The sequence below is a fragment of the Arvicanthis niloticus genome, chromosome 9 (genome assembly GCF_011762505.2).
Source record: "Arvicanthis niloticus isolate mArvNil1 chromosome 9, mArvNil1.pat.X, whole genome shotgun sequence".
Lineage (NCBI taxonomy): Eukaryota > Metazoa > Chordata > Mammalia > Rodentia > Muridae > Arvicanthis > Arvicanthis niloticus.
In genome coordinates, this window is record NC_047666.1 from 65108836 (window position 1) to 65125809 (window position 16974).

Genomic DNA, 16974 nt, shown 5'->3' on the forward strand with positions numbered 1-16974 from the left:
GTCAGAGACCTACTTGTCATAGTCCTTGCTCTGTCCCCAGAGCCAGGCTCATGGTGACACACAGAGAAGTTCGTGGAATGAATTATGCTCTTGCCTTTCACGGAGTCTGCAGCAACTGGGTCAAGCAGCAAACAGCACAGGTGGCAGGCTGAGGCCACACCAAAGTAGGTCTGTGACCTATTTTGAAGTAGTGTGTAGTGGGAGGGCCCCATGGTGCCTGGTCTCTCGGGTCAGACCCATGGGGACATCTGGCGCCTTAGGGGGAGCAGAAGAGCTGTGAGGTACAATAGGAAGTATCCAGGGCACTCATCTGTTTAGGATAAGAAGGCTAGGCTAGCCGACTCTCCCTCTCCGTTGCCCAGGTTTCCAGCTTCCTGTTCCACCCCGCTCCCAGACCTGCCAATGAACCCAACGCACTTCTCTCAGGAATGCCCATCCCTTCAGGGTCCTTCCTCCCCAGTCTTTGTAACTCTGATGGGAGCCTTGTCTTTTAGAGTTGACCTTGCCCTAGCCACTGTACCCAGCTACCTTAGCCCCACTGCCTCTGCCAGCCCTGCTTCTGTTCCAACCCACTCGTCACACTGTGGCTTCTGATCCTACCTGTCACTCTCCTGACTCCACCTCCACCCAGCACCAGGTATGTTCCTATCATACCGAGTGCCCTGTAGCCCCGCACTGAGCATAGGGCGTGGCAACTATAGTCAGTCCTGCTGATGGAGAAAGATTCTGAGGAGGTGGCCCAGTCAGGGACCCTTGCAGATCTTAGCATACTGAAGATGGGCCTCTGAGGGAGGGGGCTGGGAAGGTCCACATATTGTGGGACGGGAAGGGAACACATCTCTCCTTGTGATTGGAGTCCAGCCTGAGCAAGGCGCCTCTCCCCAACACAGCCTGATGTACAACATACTCCATCAATACCGAGGCTTGTGCCAGACATTCTGGACAATACCTCTGGACAGGCGACAGAAGAGGACAGAGTGTATGTGTGTGAGAATGAGGAAGAGGAAGAGCATCAATTGCCATCTTATAGACTTGACAGACTACAGCTGGGCACAGCAGAGGGCATGGTGACCAGAACTTAGTTACAGACAGGGCTGGCTGAAAGCTAGGGTGGGGCAGATGTAACCTGACCAGGCAATGTCATACTCCAGGGAAAAAAATTGTGTGAGCTGTCCGTCCCCCAAACCACATGTTCTGTGTCTTCTCTATATATTACCTGAACTGGAAAGTGCACCCCCCCCCCCAGCCCACCATGCGGAAAGACTCAGAGGTAGGCCTTACCATTGTCCAAGTGGTTGGCTTTAATGATCTTCTCCGAGTAGTCAGAAATACTGGAACATTCAATCTAGAAAGTACACAGGAAGAAAGAGACGGGGATTTAAAAATCACAGCTGGCTGCTAAACTCTGTGCCTTCAAAGACCCCAAAGGCTCATGGGAAAAATCCCAGCACATGACGCTCCTGGGAAGCAATGGGGCCTAGTAAGAGGAAGTTAGGTAATTGGAGACATGACCTCAGTTCCTCTTCTTCTTCCTCTCTTGGCTTTCCAGCCTCCAGGAGGGAAGCAGCTCTGCTTTACCAAATGATCCTACGATAATAGGCTGCTCACTACAGGCTTCACAACAGGACCAACAACCATGTACCAAGACCTCTGAAACAAAGTCAAAATAACCCTCCCAATAAATAGATGGGAAAACTGTTGATGTCCAGAGAGACTCATGGTCTTGGCCACAGCCACACAATAGAACTGTGGTAGCTAGAAAACTAAAATCTGTCCCCTCTAATCCTGTGGCCAGTGTCATTTTATGAAATTGGCTACTTTGCCTAGAGACCTAGAGCCAGCTATGGAGACCCTGAGTCTATCCTGGAGACTAAGGGGTAGCTGACTGATCTCACCATCCTGCGGAGAGGGGGATGAAAAAATGGCAGAACAGACGAACCCTCTGAGGAGGCGTGAAGGGTCACATGAGCCTCTCTCTACACTCTGTCACTAAGTCCTGCCTGGGTAAAGTGGGCCTGTTCTTGGACAGGAAGTTCAGAGCAGTTCTCTGGGCTGGTCTTAAGCTTCCCTTTCACCAAGGAACACACACACACACACACACACACACACACACACACACACACACACACACACGGTGACTCTGAACTCTTGATCAGATGTGGGTAAGTGCCCTAAAGGACCCTGTGTTGACGGCTCATTCCTCAGCCTGGTGGTGCTACTGACACTGGAGGAGCCTTTAAGAGGTAGTGGGAGGAAATTAGGTCACTGAATTCATGTCAAACATAATATTAGGATTATACGCCCTCCCTCTTCCTTTCTTTTTTCATCTCTAAACCAAGGAACCAACTGACCATGAAATGGAAGCTTTGAAACTGAGCCAAGCAAAACCTTCCATCTTTTGAAATTGATAGTCTCAGGTATTTTCTTATAGTCACTAAAGCTGACTCACATAACCCTGCTGTGAACTTTTCATTTGTCTGACAATTTCTCTTTTGCCTGGAACTCTTTTTTCAAGATCCCAAATACTCTAGGAAAGGACTAAAGTTTTTTAAACAAATTTACCATCAGCCAAGAGCAGGCTTCATGGGAATGGTTGGAGTTTAAGACCAATTCCAGAGGTTAGAAGCTTAGGATGTGTTGTCAGAGGATTCTGGGAGCAGGAGGGCATTTCCCAAGACCTATTCTGCTGCTTTGCCTGGCTCTCTGACAAAGAGGCCTAGGGTTAGGCCCTGGGTCTTGGGAAGGGTCTATAGTAGTTATGGCAGAGAGTCACTGGGGGTGGGGGTTACTGATGACCTCTGCCAATGTCCAGCTTTGGGACTGGAAATAACTAAGTGGATAGCTAAGTAAGATCTAAGGGACAGATGCCACCAGCTGTGCTCCACTCCAGGAGGACCCACCCTTCCTTGGTTGTCAGGCCCTTAGCTCTCAGGTCTCATCACCCTGTGGGCAGTGCTCCCTTCCTCTCCTCCTTCTTGCCACCCTGTCACCCCACGCATGTGCGGCTGCCAGGTTAGGATCTAAGGACACAGCATCTTCAGGTAGTCAGCTACCTGAAGATCCTACCCGCCTCCCAGGCCTCTTGCAATAGGCTGCAGTCCCTTTCAGGTAGTTGGAGGAGGGTGAGCTGAGTCCAGGGCCATCATACATACAGAGCGCCTGCTCTGGGGAACCCACAGGCCAAGCTGTGGGCCTTTGCTCCTCTTTTTCCTTTTTGGCTGTCACTCTTTCCTCCCCTTCCTTGGTTTCTATTCTCGTTGGTTGCTTCATTCTGCTTCCCTCTAAGTTTCTCTAGCTTTTTTCTCACCTCATATCTAGCTCCTCCTGTGTTTCTGCTCCACTTCCTGTCTTTGACCATGACTTCTGGTCATGATGGTACCCCATGACCTCCCTCCCTCCCCAGAGGAGTAGACTGTGGTCGTAGGAGAAGCCTGAAACAGAAACAACTGGTGAGCTATTGAGAAAGAAGCTGGTTAAGCCTGGCAGGGCCAGAGCCACTTATGACAGGCAGACTGTGCCATGTGACCACTGGGAAGCACCAAGCAGGAACCCTGGCAGAAAAGTATCTGTAGCCCCTGATAACACAGGATCCAGGGACCATGTCCTCTGCTCAGCCCCACCAAGGTTGGCACTAACTTAAGTTTCAACCCTGCAAGGGACAGCATAGGGTCACCAGATGGACTCAAGGCCACTGACAGTCATGACATCTGGGTTCCATGCTGCTGAGGAGGTTTGAGAGAAGGAAGTCTGAAACAAGGAAGGGGTATGGTCGTGATGGCGATGGTGCTGCTGTTGATAGTGATGATGGTGATGATAGTGATGGTGGTGATGGTGGTGATGGTGGTGATGGTGGTGATGGTGGTAATGGTAGTGATGGTAGTGATGGTGGTGATGATAGTGATGGTGGTGATAGTGGTGGTGATGATAGTGATGGTGGTAATGGTGATGATGGTGGTGATGGTGATGATGATTATGGTGATGGTGGTGATAGTGATGGTGATGATGGTGGTGATAGTGATGGTGATGATGGTGATGATGGTGATGGTGGTGGTGGTGATGGTGATGATGGTGATGGTGGTGATGGTGATGATGGTGATGGTGGTGGTGGTGATGGTGATGATGGTGGTGGTGGTGATGGTGATGATGGTGATGGTGGTAGTGATGGTGGTGATGGTATTGGAACTGCACTGTGATTGATTTTCTCTGCTCCTCTAGCAAGAGAGATGCACTGAGGCTGGGAAGGTGGCTTGGTGGCACGACACTTGCCTAACACACAAAATAGTGTGTTCCATCCTAGAACACCACAAAAATAGAAAAAGAGGTGGTAGGTCAGGGTAGGTCTTTGTAGGAAGGTCCAGAGAAAGCCAGAGGCAGGGACCACTGTGCAGAAGCCAACACGAGGGGGAGTGACATGCTTACCCCAAACACCTTCTTGGCCCCTGCTTTGGCAGCAAACATGGAAAGGATCCCTGTGCCGCTCCCAACATCCAGAACCACTTTATCCTTGAACACGTGCTTATTATGGTACATGGAGTTCCGGTACGTGAGTGTCCTCACCTCATCCTTCAGCATTTCCTGTGGTGGAAGGAAGAAAAAGGTGCAGTAAGGGGACTCATGGCATCTGGGAGCACATCTGGATAATAGGCAATTGAATCATCCCAGTAACATCCTCTGGAACCACCGACATTGCTGGGTCATTAATGAGGATACTGAAGTTTGTAAAGGTTACCCGGCTCATTCCAAACTAAGGCTGCTTTTAAAGTCTTCTTGAAAGACAGCTGAGTTATAAGAAAAGAAGTTTGTGTCCAGACCAGCCACAGGTTGCCCAAAGCCAAAAGGAAAGATCAGTACAGCAGCACAGGAGATCCAAGAAGGAATTATTAAACGGTAGTCCTCCTTAAGCTCCCAGCAACTCTGTTCACTGCCTTTCCGATCTTAGAAAGTTAGGATCTGGACAGAAACCCAGGAAAATACCCAGAAAGGGACCCCACTCCAGGCTGCCCTAGACCCAACTCTGACCAGCAGACAGATGCTGAGATTTGGACTGGTTCTTGGCAACCTGGAGGGTGACCTCCCTTTTTGAAGTTCTCACAGCACCCACTGGGTTCCGTTGGAAATTCTGAGTCACCCTCTCCTGGACCTGTCCTCTTGACTCCTCTCTAAGTAAAACCATGGATGGAAAGACAGAAAGGCCCAGGATCATCTCTTGCATAGCCCTCTTCCTGCCACCCGTCTTGTCTGTATTTGGAGTGAGCATGCTCTGTCCATCCACCCACACTGTGATTCAGCCACACCCTCTGACCGCCATTGTTTTAGTACCCCGTTGATGAATGGTGGACTACCTCACAGCCAGCTTGCTTACTCTGGGGACCTAGAGGCTCTGCCTAGAATGTCCAGAAAAAGCATCTCTGTGAGCCTTCTGGTGATGAGCAGATCCCTGCTGCTAAATCACAGGGGATGGGTCTCTCTGCTGTCTGCTTTCATATTTGGCGATCCAAAAGACAGGTGGGGGGAATGGAGACAATTCACAGGGGTGAAGGCCACCTGTCTAGTCACACTAGTATTAAAAGACCAGTGTGTTACCCCAGTGGGGTCTGGAGATGGCCTACAGAAGCAACAGGGGGGACTGAAGATAGAGGTGCAGAAGCGCTTCACCCACGAGAAGGTTGCTAAGGCTGTGTGGGGTAGAGGTATTATCTGTGATTTGTAGAACCTTTTAGTCTGTACTATGGCACATATAAATTTGGGTTTTCTGCTAAAACATCTGACTGAGGGTACCCGGTCTGGTATCCAGGTGATGGCTCTCTCTCAAACAGGGTCAGGCCAATCTCCCACACCCACATGTGACAGTACACAGATCAGCAGATGATCCACAAAGCCAGGCAGAGCCAGGCTTGGCAGCTTAGTCTGCAATCCTGGCCCTTGAGAGACTGAGTCATAAGAGCTATCACAGGTTCAAGGCCAACATGGCCATATAGTGAAGGCCTGCTTCAAAATGTGCACACACACACACACACACACACACACACACACACACACACACACACCAAAAAGACCCTTGATAATGTGCAAGCCCTGGGTCATAGCCATAGATGTCAAGTCCTGAAAGAACTAGAGATCGTGTGGAGATACAGAGAAAGCTGTCCTCAGTGCTTGGGGCTGGTTTCTAAAATGAGAGCTCCAGGCAGGCCAACTATTCGGGTCCTGGATGTAGTTCCTAAGTGTGGTGGTTTGAGAGTGGCCCCATAGGCTCATATACTTTAATGTTTGGTTCCCAGTTACTGGAGGCTTTAGGAAGGTTTAGGGAATGTGACCTTGTTGGAGATATGTCACTGGAAGTGGGCTTTGAGGTTTCAAAAGCTCATGCCATGCCCAGTCTCATGGCTTCTCTCTCTCTCTCTCTCTCTCTCTCTCTCTCTCTCTCTCTCTCTCTCTCCGTCCAATCTTTTAAATTAGATGTGAACTCTCACCAGTCCAGCAGCATGCTTGTCTGCTTCCTGCCATGCTGATCAAGGACTAACCCTCAGAAACTGTAAGCCAGTCCCCAGATAAATGAATGTTTGCTTGGTCATGGTGTCTCTTGACAGCAATAGCATAGTCACCAAGACACCAAGTGTCAGCTGAGGGGGAACACAAAGGTACAGGCTTTTAGAGTCTGCTACACAGGTGCACCCATTCTCTGGAATGGACAGAGTTCATTTCAGGAGTTCCCTCTGCTGCATAAAGTCTACACAGCCTTAGCACTGACTAGGGTCTACACAGCCTTAGCACTGACTAGGGTCTACACAGCCTTAGCACTGACTAGGGTCTACACAGCCTTAGCACTGATTAATGCTGCATGGGAAGTCAGGCCACAGATGCTGCGAGGAAGCACATGCATTCCTGAGCGAGCGTCTGCCATCTCTATGACCAGAACCCTTGGAAAAGGGCACTGATCCTCAGTCCTTCCCATAGGCCCCCGCTCACCACACATGGAGGAGACAGCACAGAGGAGCTCTGATCTCCCTTGTTAGGCAGGACTGAGCCCTGGATCAAAGAAAGGCAGCATGTGACAGGACAGTTACAAATGAGATCCCTGAGCCAAAATGAAAAGGTTGAACTTGTAGCTGTCTTCACTGGTTTCTAGTCCTATGCAAAACCATGGTTAGGACAAGGACCAGGCTGTTTTAAGGCCTTGGATCACCTGGGAATGCAGTAGCCGCAGCAGTACATGGTGAAGCTGAGGAGTAAATGAGCCAATAATCCAAAATGCTTGGAACGACACCCAGCACACAATAAGCATTTCACAACTTAAAAACCGCTGACTACTGATATTAAAAAACCTCCCCGGGAGCAGCCTGGCAATTTGGATGGAAGCAGACCTTCCAGCAACATCTCATCGCCAGGGAGCTGCAGGAGCTGGTTTGTAGAGACATCTTCACAGTGAGAGCCAGTAAACATCCACGCCTTCCTCACCTCACTAATTTCCTCCATTTATGGATGATGGGGATGCCTTCTTCATGGGGCTCACAGGATGAAGTAAAACAGATACGGATGACATGACTAGAACTATACCCAGCACGTGGCAGGCAGCAGACAACACTGACTGCTTTGGGGGCAGTTTGGGACAATGTTGGGAAATTATATAATGAGGTGTGGCATGGGACTCATATCCTGCACCCACAATAACCGTGAGGCTTGCTTCTGTTCTGGGGCTGCTATAAGACTTCCTTGTTGGGAAGGGGGATGGACATTCACCTGAGAACTTCCAAAGATGGAATCACAGTGTCAGAGGCAGGTCTGTCTACAAGGTCTCAGCCTCAGCTCCTCCCCTGGAGATAACCCTTGGACAAAAGAATAGGCCTCCTCCAGGAGGCCGCATTGGCTTAGAGCACTCCAGCTCTGCACCAGCATCAGTGATGTACAGGCTACTCAGGAGTGTCTAGGGCTGGTTATCGATAGACACTGGGCTGGAAGGTAAAAACAAATAACCGGAAGCACTCCTTGGTTGCTCCCTGCCCCTTCCCCCAACACTTGTTGATGTTCATTTGTTTTCAATGTGTAGTCCAGTCTGACCACAGTGCAGCCCAGGCTGGTTTCAAACTTTCAACAGTTCTCTGACCTCACCTCAGCTCTCAAGTGCTGGGATTATAGCTGGAATACACAATTACCTGCTTCCTTTTTTTTAATTGAATATTTTATTTATTTACAATACAGATGTTATTCTCTTTCCCCATTTCCCCTCCCTAGAACCCCCTATTCCATCCCCCTCCTCCTTAATGCTTTTATAACATTTTGATTACGTGCACGTATTAAGGTCAGTTTTAGGTTGAGGGTTTAGCAATAAAATAGATGCAAATAGCCAAGAAACAAGCAATACAATAAACACAAATAGTCAAAGAAAAAGCAAGGCATTAAACCCAATTATGTGAACACTCCCGTGATCACTGTTTCTAAGGGCTTATCAGGATGTCCAAAGTATCTGAGCCCACTTCCCTGTCCTAGCCTACAGTCATTTTCATGTCTGAAGCCTACTTCATTGTTCTAGCCTAAAATTTAGATTACTATCTGAAATTACTTCTTTGTTCTAGCCTAAGACTTACATTCCTACCTGAAATTACTTCTTTGTTCTAGCCTAATGTCAGATTCCTGCCTGAAGCCCATTTTTTTTTGTCCTTGGCCCATATCAGATTCTTGCCAAGCAGCCCCAAAGGCTCTCCACCTCTCCCCGTTTTTATTTCATTAACATGACTGTGCCTGTCTTAGGTCATTCTGACAAGAATGCCTTCCTTACCTGTTATGGAATATGCATTATCAAAAGCAATGTACTTCTGTCTTAGGTTGGTAAGGCTCTGTGCAGAATCTTACCCATCCTTGGCTTGCCAGCTTGCTAATTTAATAACTGTCTGGGGGTCCATTTTCATGTTCAAGCCATGTACTTGGCTACCAACCATGTTGATGTTGTTGAAGAAAAATAGCTTGCAAATACTGGAAGAAATGAGTCAGGCTTTAAGCAGAAGCAAGAGGGTAGTGGGCTTGATTATTGCTGGTATAACAGCTTTAATTACATTAATTTCTAGCACCACTGCTTCTGCAAATGCTGTGACACAAGAAGTTAAAACATCTACTTTTATTAATCATTTAGCAAAAAATGTTACTAATGTGTTGAATATACCAGAGGATTTAGATAGGCATTTGGAAGAATGGATTGATGCTCTTTATCCTATTCAAATTACTGGAAGGAGGTTCAGAATTTAAGGGTAAGGAGCCATCTTGAGTATCATGTCAAATACCATTGGATTCATGTTAGTTCTACAATTTACAGTAGTAGTCATTATAATTAGGAAGAAGTTTAATGACATGTGCAGTGTATTTGACATAATTCTATTAACACCTCTCAGGATGTTTTAATGATACATAGGGAGCTTATGAATTTCAAGAATGTTGCTCTGCTGAGCATTGATGCAGTAGATACTGCAGATAAAATTACCCATGGCCTGAGGAAAATATTTCTATTTTGGTCAAGCTTCAAAAATAGGATATATAGCTTGATCATGATAGCCCTTTTTGTCTTGGGTATACTTTTATTCCTGCCCATTGTGTTAAAGCTTTTCTTCAACAAGTACCTGCTTCTATCTACTTACCTGCTCCAGGTCCCATCTTAACCACAACTGTCCCAAAGGGACCCTTGGGATGGAGAGAGAGGGGCACTTTGAGGTGGTAGAGAGTTGGGCATACCTGCTCTGCCACCTCTGAAAACAAGAACTAAATTACAGGACTACACCTGTCTCACTGGTCCCCAGCCTGGCCGAGTTACCTCGTGGATCCCAAAGTGAGCATAAGAGTCGAAATAGTAATCTCTTGATGTCATCTCCTCGGGGTTCAGCAGCTTGGACATCTTGCCCCGTCCTGGGCAGCTGGGTTGTGTGGACACATGGTGGACACATTGCACAGGCTTGGCTGGAATGACAGGCTGAGGGGGCTGAGGGGGGGCACTGCTCACCTGAAGGGAGAGAAGGTACCCAAATTAGTCCTGCTTCCGAGATTTCCATTCTTCTCCCCTCCCTCCTCCACCAGTCCAGCACTAATTGGCAATGACTTTTTAACCACATGACTGACAGCAGCCTACTGATGCTCCAAACAGACCCTGATTGACCTCGGGGTTCCAGCTCTTATAAACTGAGTGATTTAAACCTATCTGAGTCTCAGTTTCCATATGTGTCAAATGGGGAAACAATACCATCCTTTAGCAGGACCAGAAGGAAACATTCAGCAAAGGGAAGGATGGATGTGTGAGGAAGGCAGGAGGTGGAGCTGGCTCTCAAACAGCAGTGGTTTGGGTGTGGCTTATCCATGAAGGCTCACATAGTTAAGGCTTGCTCTGCATTGTAGTGAGGTGAGAGGCAGAGGAATCTTTAAGAGATAGAGTGGCCAGGTCACAGGGAATATGCACATGAAAGTAATTAACCTCAGAGTGAGTCTCTGTGGAAAGCAAGACTTTTCTCTCTGTCTCTGTCTTTCTGCCTCCTCCCTCCCTCTGGTTTTTCAAGACAGGTTTCTCAGTGTAGCCCTGGCTATCCTCGAACTCCCTCTGTAGATCAAGCTGGCCTTGAACTTAGAGATCTTCCCGCCTCTGCCTCCCAATGCTGAGATTAAAAGCATAAACCCCCGCCACTCCCCTAGCCCCACTCCTGTCTGCTGTTCCCCTTTTCAAACTCGTATGTTCCTGCTGTCAAGAGGCTGTCCTCAGAGCAGAAGATAAACCATGCTCTTGAACCTTCTGAACCACAGCTAAAGAAATCTTTTTCTTTATAAAGTACCAGCCTTGGATATTTTATTACAGCACTGGGAAAATGGCCACTACATTAGTTATACAATGTCACTAACCACCCCACTCCGTGCCTTAGAGAATAAAATATCCCTTACGCCTTAAGATAGCACTGAACATTAGACAAATTAGAATTTTTTTAAAGAACCTAGAAAAGGGCCTGGCAGGTAATAAATGTTCATTAAACCGAATCAAATCTCATGGACAGAAGTGAGCTTGGAAATGAAGCTCCTGAGTTTATCTTACCCACCACATCATACTAAGCCACCATCAGATTTGCTACCCTCAAATTTGACCTTGAGTTTCAGCACCAGAACCTCTTTCCTGAGCACTGTCAACTACTGCTTCTCCAAGTCTTCATCCTGACAGCTATGCCCCAACCACTGCTACTTGGTCTTCACTCCTCAGGCTGAGGGAGGAGGGAGATGGAGATCAGAGGTCTCCCAAATGAAGCAGAGCAATGGCAGAGGACCGCCTGTCTCTAGAATGTGCTTACTTAGATGCCAGACACAGAAAAGGTCTCAAAGCAAGACACAAACTAAAAAATACCAAGACAAATAGCCAAGTGGGTTTTGCCGAAGGCTGATTTTCTTCCGTTGGGAATCAGTCCTGATTCAGGGATTCCTGACTCATGGATATGTGACCTTGGGAAGTTGTATATCACCAGTATGTCCCTGTTACCTCCTCAATCAAGTCAGAACCTAATAAAACTTCCCGAGGAGCAAAAGAGATAGCTCAGGATATAAAGGGTCTTCAGGGCAAGCATGAACTCAGCATGCAGTTTACATTATATTTTATGAATGTAAATTTCAGGCATAACCCTATCACTGGAGAGGAGGAGACAGGAGGATTCCTGGGCTCGCTGGCTAGAGGGTAGCATAATGGGTGAACCACAGCACCCAGAGAGAAACCCCCAAAAACAAGGTAGATGGCTCCCAGGGAATGACATGAGGCTGACCTCTGATTTACAAATATAGGTCCATTTGTATGTATGTGTACAGGCACAGGAGCTTGATGTGCATTTGTGCTCACACACAGAAACACACACACGTGAGAAAGAGAGAGGGGGAGGGAAAGAAGGAGAGAGGGAGAGAGAGAGAGAGAGAGAGACTCTGAAAGAACAGTCAAAGCACCAGAATCAGTTTCTCAGTTTCTCTTAACACTGGACATCAGCATGGTGTATATACAATAAGGGCATCACTATTGTTGATTGTGTTATTACTACCATATGGATCATATAAAAACACACACATGTATATATGTATACATATATATACATATATGTGTGTACACACACGCATATATAATTTTCCTGTCTTAATTTGTCTCTCCATGAGATGAGCTAAGTCAGTTCAGACTTACGATCAAGGGAACAAGTGACCCCTGGAACAGAGCAGCTGGAGAAATAAAAGTGACACCACCCCACTCCTACATGAGGTGGAGCCTCAAGACTGTCCTGTGTCTAAGACTAGGCAGGAATGAGCTGCAAGGGGCAAGCGGTGTATCCCATCCTCACAGGGCCTCTGGGCTGCCATCTCTAGGAAATAGCAGACTTCCCAGTATAGCAACACAGGCCTTCGGGTCGAGGAGAGGCCAGGCTGGCTGGCAAGTGGGCCTGCCTCATTATAATGCTGCAGGTGTGCCCACCCTCTGCTTGGGATGTTGGTCACGGTCTCTAGAAGGCTAAAAATAGATCGTGTCAATTGCACACTCCCGTGCAGGCTGCAGAGTCACCTCCAGAGCTGAAGACAGCTGTGCACACAGTTGACCCCAGTATTGACTCCATTTAAATACATTAAGGAGAGAAAAACTCTTAACTGGTGCAGTCACTGGTGTGTCAAGGTCATGGGGCTTCCAGCACCCTTCATCTGTCATTCAGTTCTGAGTGCAAGGACTTTGTTTTCCTTGGAACTCTCTGGCTTTCTGTCTTCAGTCAACTTGAGAGGTGGCTTCTACATGTCACACACTGCACCAGGCAATGGGATGTATGACTACTTGGCCAAGGACAGAGGAAGGGCATTGAATTAAATAGCTACAAGTCCTGAGGACAAAGAGGTGATCAAGGCTAGTGAATAGTCCCAAAGGCCGCCCATCAGCCCAGCTCAGCCTTCTGCAACACAGACTTATGCTCTGCCCCTGGACTGACAGGTGTGCCCTTCTCGCGGTAGCCTTGAATTCCCAAGCATTAAGCTACAGGAGAATTGCTTTGAATTCTAGAGACAACTGCGGAACGCCTGCTGCTTTGAGGCACTGTATAGAAGAAATGAATCTGGGGGGAAGGTGTCGCCCAGAGATTCTGCTTTCTAGACTCTGAGACCTTTAGCACCCTCCCCAGAGGCTTCAATAAAACACATTCTACAAAAAAAAAAGGCTCAAACACAAAAGAGGTGAATTCCCTTCGAGTGGGAGTCAAGGAATCCTAGCCGAGTGGGCTATGCCACGAGCAGGGAGCTTTGTCAATGGGTTTTGAAAGGTACAGGTGACAGGGGTGAATTCTGAGAGAAAGAGAGGTGGTTGGAGCAAAAAGGACAGGGAGTGGGAAGGTGGAGAAGTTGACAGGGGAGAGGATGTTGAGATAGCAGAAGAGTCTACTGAGGAAAGTCTACTCAGGCTACGAGGGTGGAATTAAATACAGTAGACAATGGGGAGCCGTGCCCCATGTACGCAGGGTCCCACATCCAGTGTCAGAACACCACTTTTGGAAACTGAATGTGGTCCTAGAGGGCGGGAGGGAACAAGGAAGAAAAGGGTGTCAAATGGCGGATTAGGAGGCTATTTTCAAAGTCCAGTTAAGAAATAATGAACATGTGAACCCCTGGGGTATTTGGAGGGGCTGCCTGCCAGCACAGCACAGAAATAGAACCTATAGGGTTGGCAACTGGTGGAACATGGGGGAAGAGACAGAAGCTGGAAACCGAGATGCCGTCCACATTTCAAGCCTGGATGAGTAGGAAAATAGTGGTGACATTAACAGAAATAAGCAAGTCAGCAGGAAGGGCAGACTGGGGCCGGGGAAATAATGAATCTCAATTTGGATATGTGGAGTTTGAAATGCCATCGAGCCATGCAAGAAAAGATGTCAAGCAAGCGGACACGAAGGAGGTTCCAGTCAATAAACACCTTCTACAAGACAAAAAGGCACACCCTAACATATGTGGTGAGGAAGGGCGCATGTGTGCCTTCGAAGAGAGCGCTGACAAACCATGAAGAAAGAGATGGACATCCCGACTTAATGGGGAAGAAGAAGCTTCTCATCTGCTCCTGCACAAATAACGACCAACAGCAAATCAACACACAGCTTAATTGCTGGGATCCGCTAGAGAGCCACTGAATTCAAAGTAGAACAAAACTTGATCATATCCCTCAAAATGATCAGTCTCTGCATTTGCAAGATTTGAAGCGACAGGGGAGGAGAGGAGGCAGGTTTTTTTTTTTTTTTTGTTTTTGTTTTTTTTTTTTTTTTTTTTTTTTTATTTTTCTTGCGGAAATGTAATTAAGTCAAGACTTTTTCAGAAAACGGTTTGGTAAAAATTCAGTAAGCTCATTAGAGAGCACAAATCCTTTAACCTACAATTGCTTTCCTTAGATTTAACACCAGGAGAGAACTATTTATCATCCTAAGTATGTAGCTCTCCGAATTTCATGATGACCAAAACAAGAGTCAATAGATGCTTCACCAAATAAAACCGATTACAGTTAAGTGGTGAGCATCTTGCCTTTGAATACTATGCAGCCCTTAAAAGTGTAGATCTACGACCACAAGCATAGGAGCACAATAAACTGTTGGTTGAGGAGGACTCATGGGAGAATAGACTGTGTGGCTGTGTCTTAATTAAAACCTGTTCACACTGGTGCATGAAGAGAAGAGACTTAGGGAAGGCACCAGAATTGGCAGCGGTTGTCACTGGGTATTGACTGGGTCGTGAATAATTCATTCTTTCTGGCGCCCCTTTTGCAAGTAGCAGAAGGAAATATTACGGATGAATACAAAATGCAATTCCAGACCCATGGAGGGAAACTGAGGCTGGGACTGTGTCTTGGGAGCTATTGGAAGGACAGGGTGAAGTAAGGGATTGCATAGGAGAGACCACAGGGAAAGAATGGGAGATGCCCCTAGAAAAAAAAACCCACAGTCACCACCCTTTGAGGACCTGACTAGGCTCAGGGGACCCAGAGGAACAGGCATGGAAATGAGAAGACGGTGGTGAGAGAAGATGTGTCTTCAGACAGCCCTTCTTCTGGGGACATGTGACCCAGACACTGACTTCAAGAAGGGACTCTAGAGCAAAGACTTCCTTTCTGCATTCTGGCTAGGACCTTCATCTACCCCGAATAATAATGAGTTCAGAGGGCAGCCTAGAGTCACCCCAAACTCAAGGAGTTCCCATACATCCAGTTGTCCTCTATAGTGACCATAGTTAAATACAGGGTTAGGAGAGATGATTTCTAGCTTGCTCAAGCATTGCTCCTGATCAGCGTTCTCTGTTTCATGAGGTCTCTGAGTCCCTTTCCTCAACAGCCAAGCGTCTGTCATGTGCTGCTGCTGTACTCATGAGACAAAGGAATTCATGGGTCAGGGGAAGCCATGGACTTAATAGCCAGTCAGGGAGACAAAGACCAGGTTGTCCCTGGTTCCGAAGTCTGCCAGCCTCCTGTGAGGAGACCTGCATTCTGCCTGTGGACGGAGAGGTGTGTCCTCTCCCAGGAGGCTGAGGTTGAGTGGGCAGTGTGAGGTGTCACTTTGCCTTCCACAGCTACCTGCTGAGATTCAGACCACTGCTGCGCATGTGCTTGGAAAGAAAGTCGAGACAGAGGGGTCCATGGTGGGGAATACAGTCATCTGGTCTCAAAAGATAGTTCAGCCACAAGCAAAGGGGTTGCTCTGGGAACTTGGTCAGGGAGCAGGCTCCGCTGCTTACCCATGTGGCTCTAGAAACATGGAGAAACATAGGCCATTGGTCCTGGTAGTCATTTCTGTAAGGTCAGAAGGCCCGACTCCTCCCTAGGGAGTGGCTCAAAGAGGCCCCGGAACATTCTTCCAACTGTCTGGTAGAATTTACGGCTGAGAAATCAGGACGGTTTGAGGGTACCCTGGGGTGTAAAGCCCAACTAACCCCCAACTTCTGCACCTTTGTCTCCCATAGCCTTGGCCATTAAGCTCCAGTGTCCCTCCTAACCCAAGTCCCCTCCCCATATAGTACTCCAGTTGGGATGGAGCCCACTCTCTTCTCAGCCTGGCCCTGTCGGCTCAGAACAGCTGTCCTGCTCAGGGAGAGCACCTCTACACAGTAGCCCTCATCTGGTCCTGCCCATTGGCTGGGGCCCTAGAGCATACAAAGGGCCTTCAATGCTTATTTCTGCCTCCTCCAAGATGCTCAGGGTGCCACTATTTCCCGGTACTCTCTCCACACAGCTTTTGATCCCAGTGTGCTGAAAACCATGCCCACTGTCTTCGAAGGCTAAGAAGAAGATGATTTCTGGAGATAAGGTTTTAAACGGGTCCTTTCAGCGAAGGTAGGACTTCCCCAGGTGGGACAGGATGGGAGCATTTCAACCTAACCATCTGACTGAGGACTCATTCTGCTAAGCACTTTGTGAACTCTGCTCCGTGAAGGTGTAACAATCTGACAAGGTGCTGAAACACACAGACCAAAGAGAAAACCACCTGAAGCTCTCAAGCTCTAGACTTATTGGCAAGAGTCCAGAGTTATCGAGTCACAGAGCCAGACAGTAAACCAGTTATCTGCAACAATGCCAGTGTCCATGCTATCAGTGCCGACACCACAGCAAGCTTGGTTCAGCCCAGCCATGCCATGCTGAACCCAGCTGCTGCCTAGGCCGGGGCACGCTAGCCCAGGAAGGAGGCCCAGCACTTGGTGCAGAAATGGGGTGAGAGTCAGTGAGCAGCTCTGGGAACGTGCTTCAGAGGAGCCAGGTAGATACTTCTTCCAGGTTTCTGGGTTTAAAGAGAAACCACAGCAGGTTTCCGGGTACCAATGGAGAAACTGAGGCCCACACAGGACAGGAATCTGTCTAGGGTGAACTGGGACTGGAGCTGTGAGAAGCAGGAAAGGCATGGAGAGAGGACAAAGGAAATCTCGGGGTAAGCACAGGAAGAGGACCGTAGGCTGCAGGACCCAGAACTGCCCGTCTCTCCTGCATCCTGC

General features: G+C 48.0%; 1 protein-coding gene across 2 annotated transcripts in view; it reads right to left on the reverse strand.

The window, feature by feature from the left end:
• The window catches only part of Prmt8 (protein arginine methyltransferase 8), an 85533-nt gene that overhangs the window by 36218 nt on the left and 32341 nt on the right, over positions 1-16974 (reverse strand). For both annotated transcript variants that reach the window (XM_076940613.1, XM_034512682.2), the window contains 3 exons: positions 9797-9982; positions 4420-4575; positions 1282-1345 (listed from right to left, as the gene is read on the reverse strand). In XM_076940613.1, the coding sequence (XP_076796728.1) occupies positions 1282-1345; positions 4420-4575; positions 9797-9982 (406 nt within the window). The remainder of the gene's footprint in view (positions 1-1281; positions 1346-4419; positions 4576-9796; positions 9983-16974) is intronic.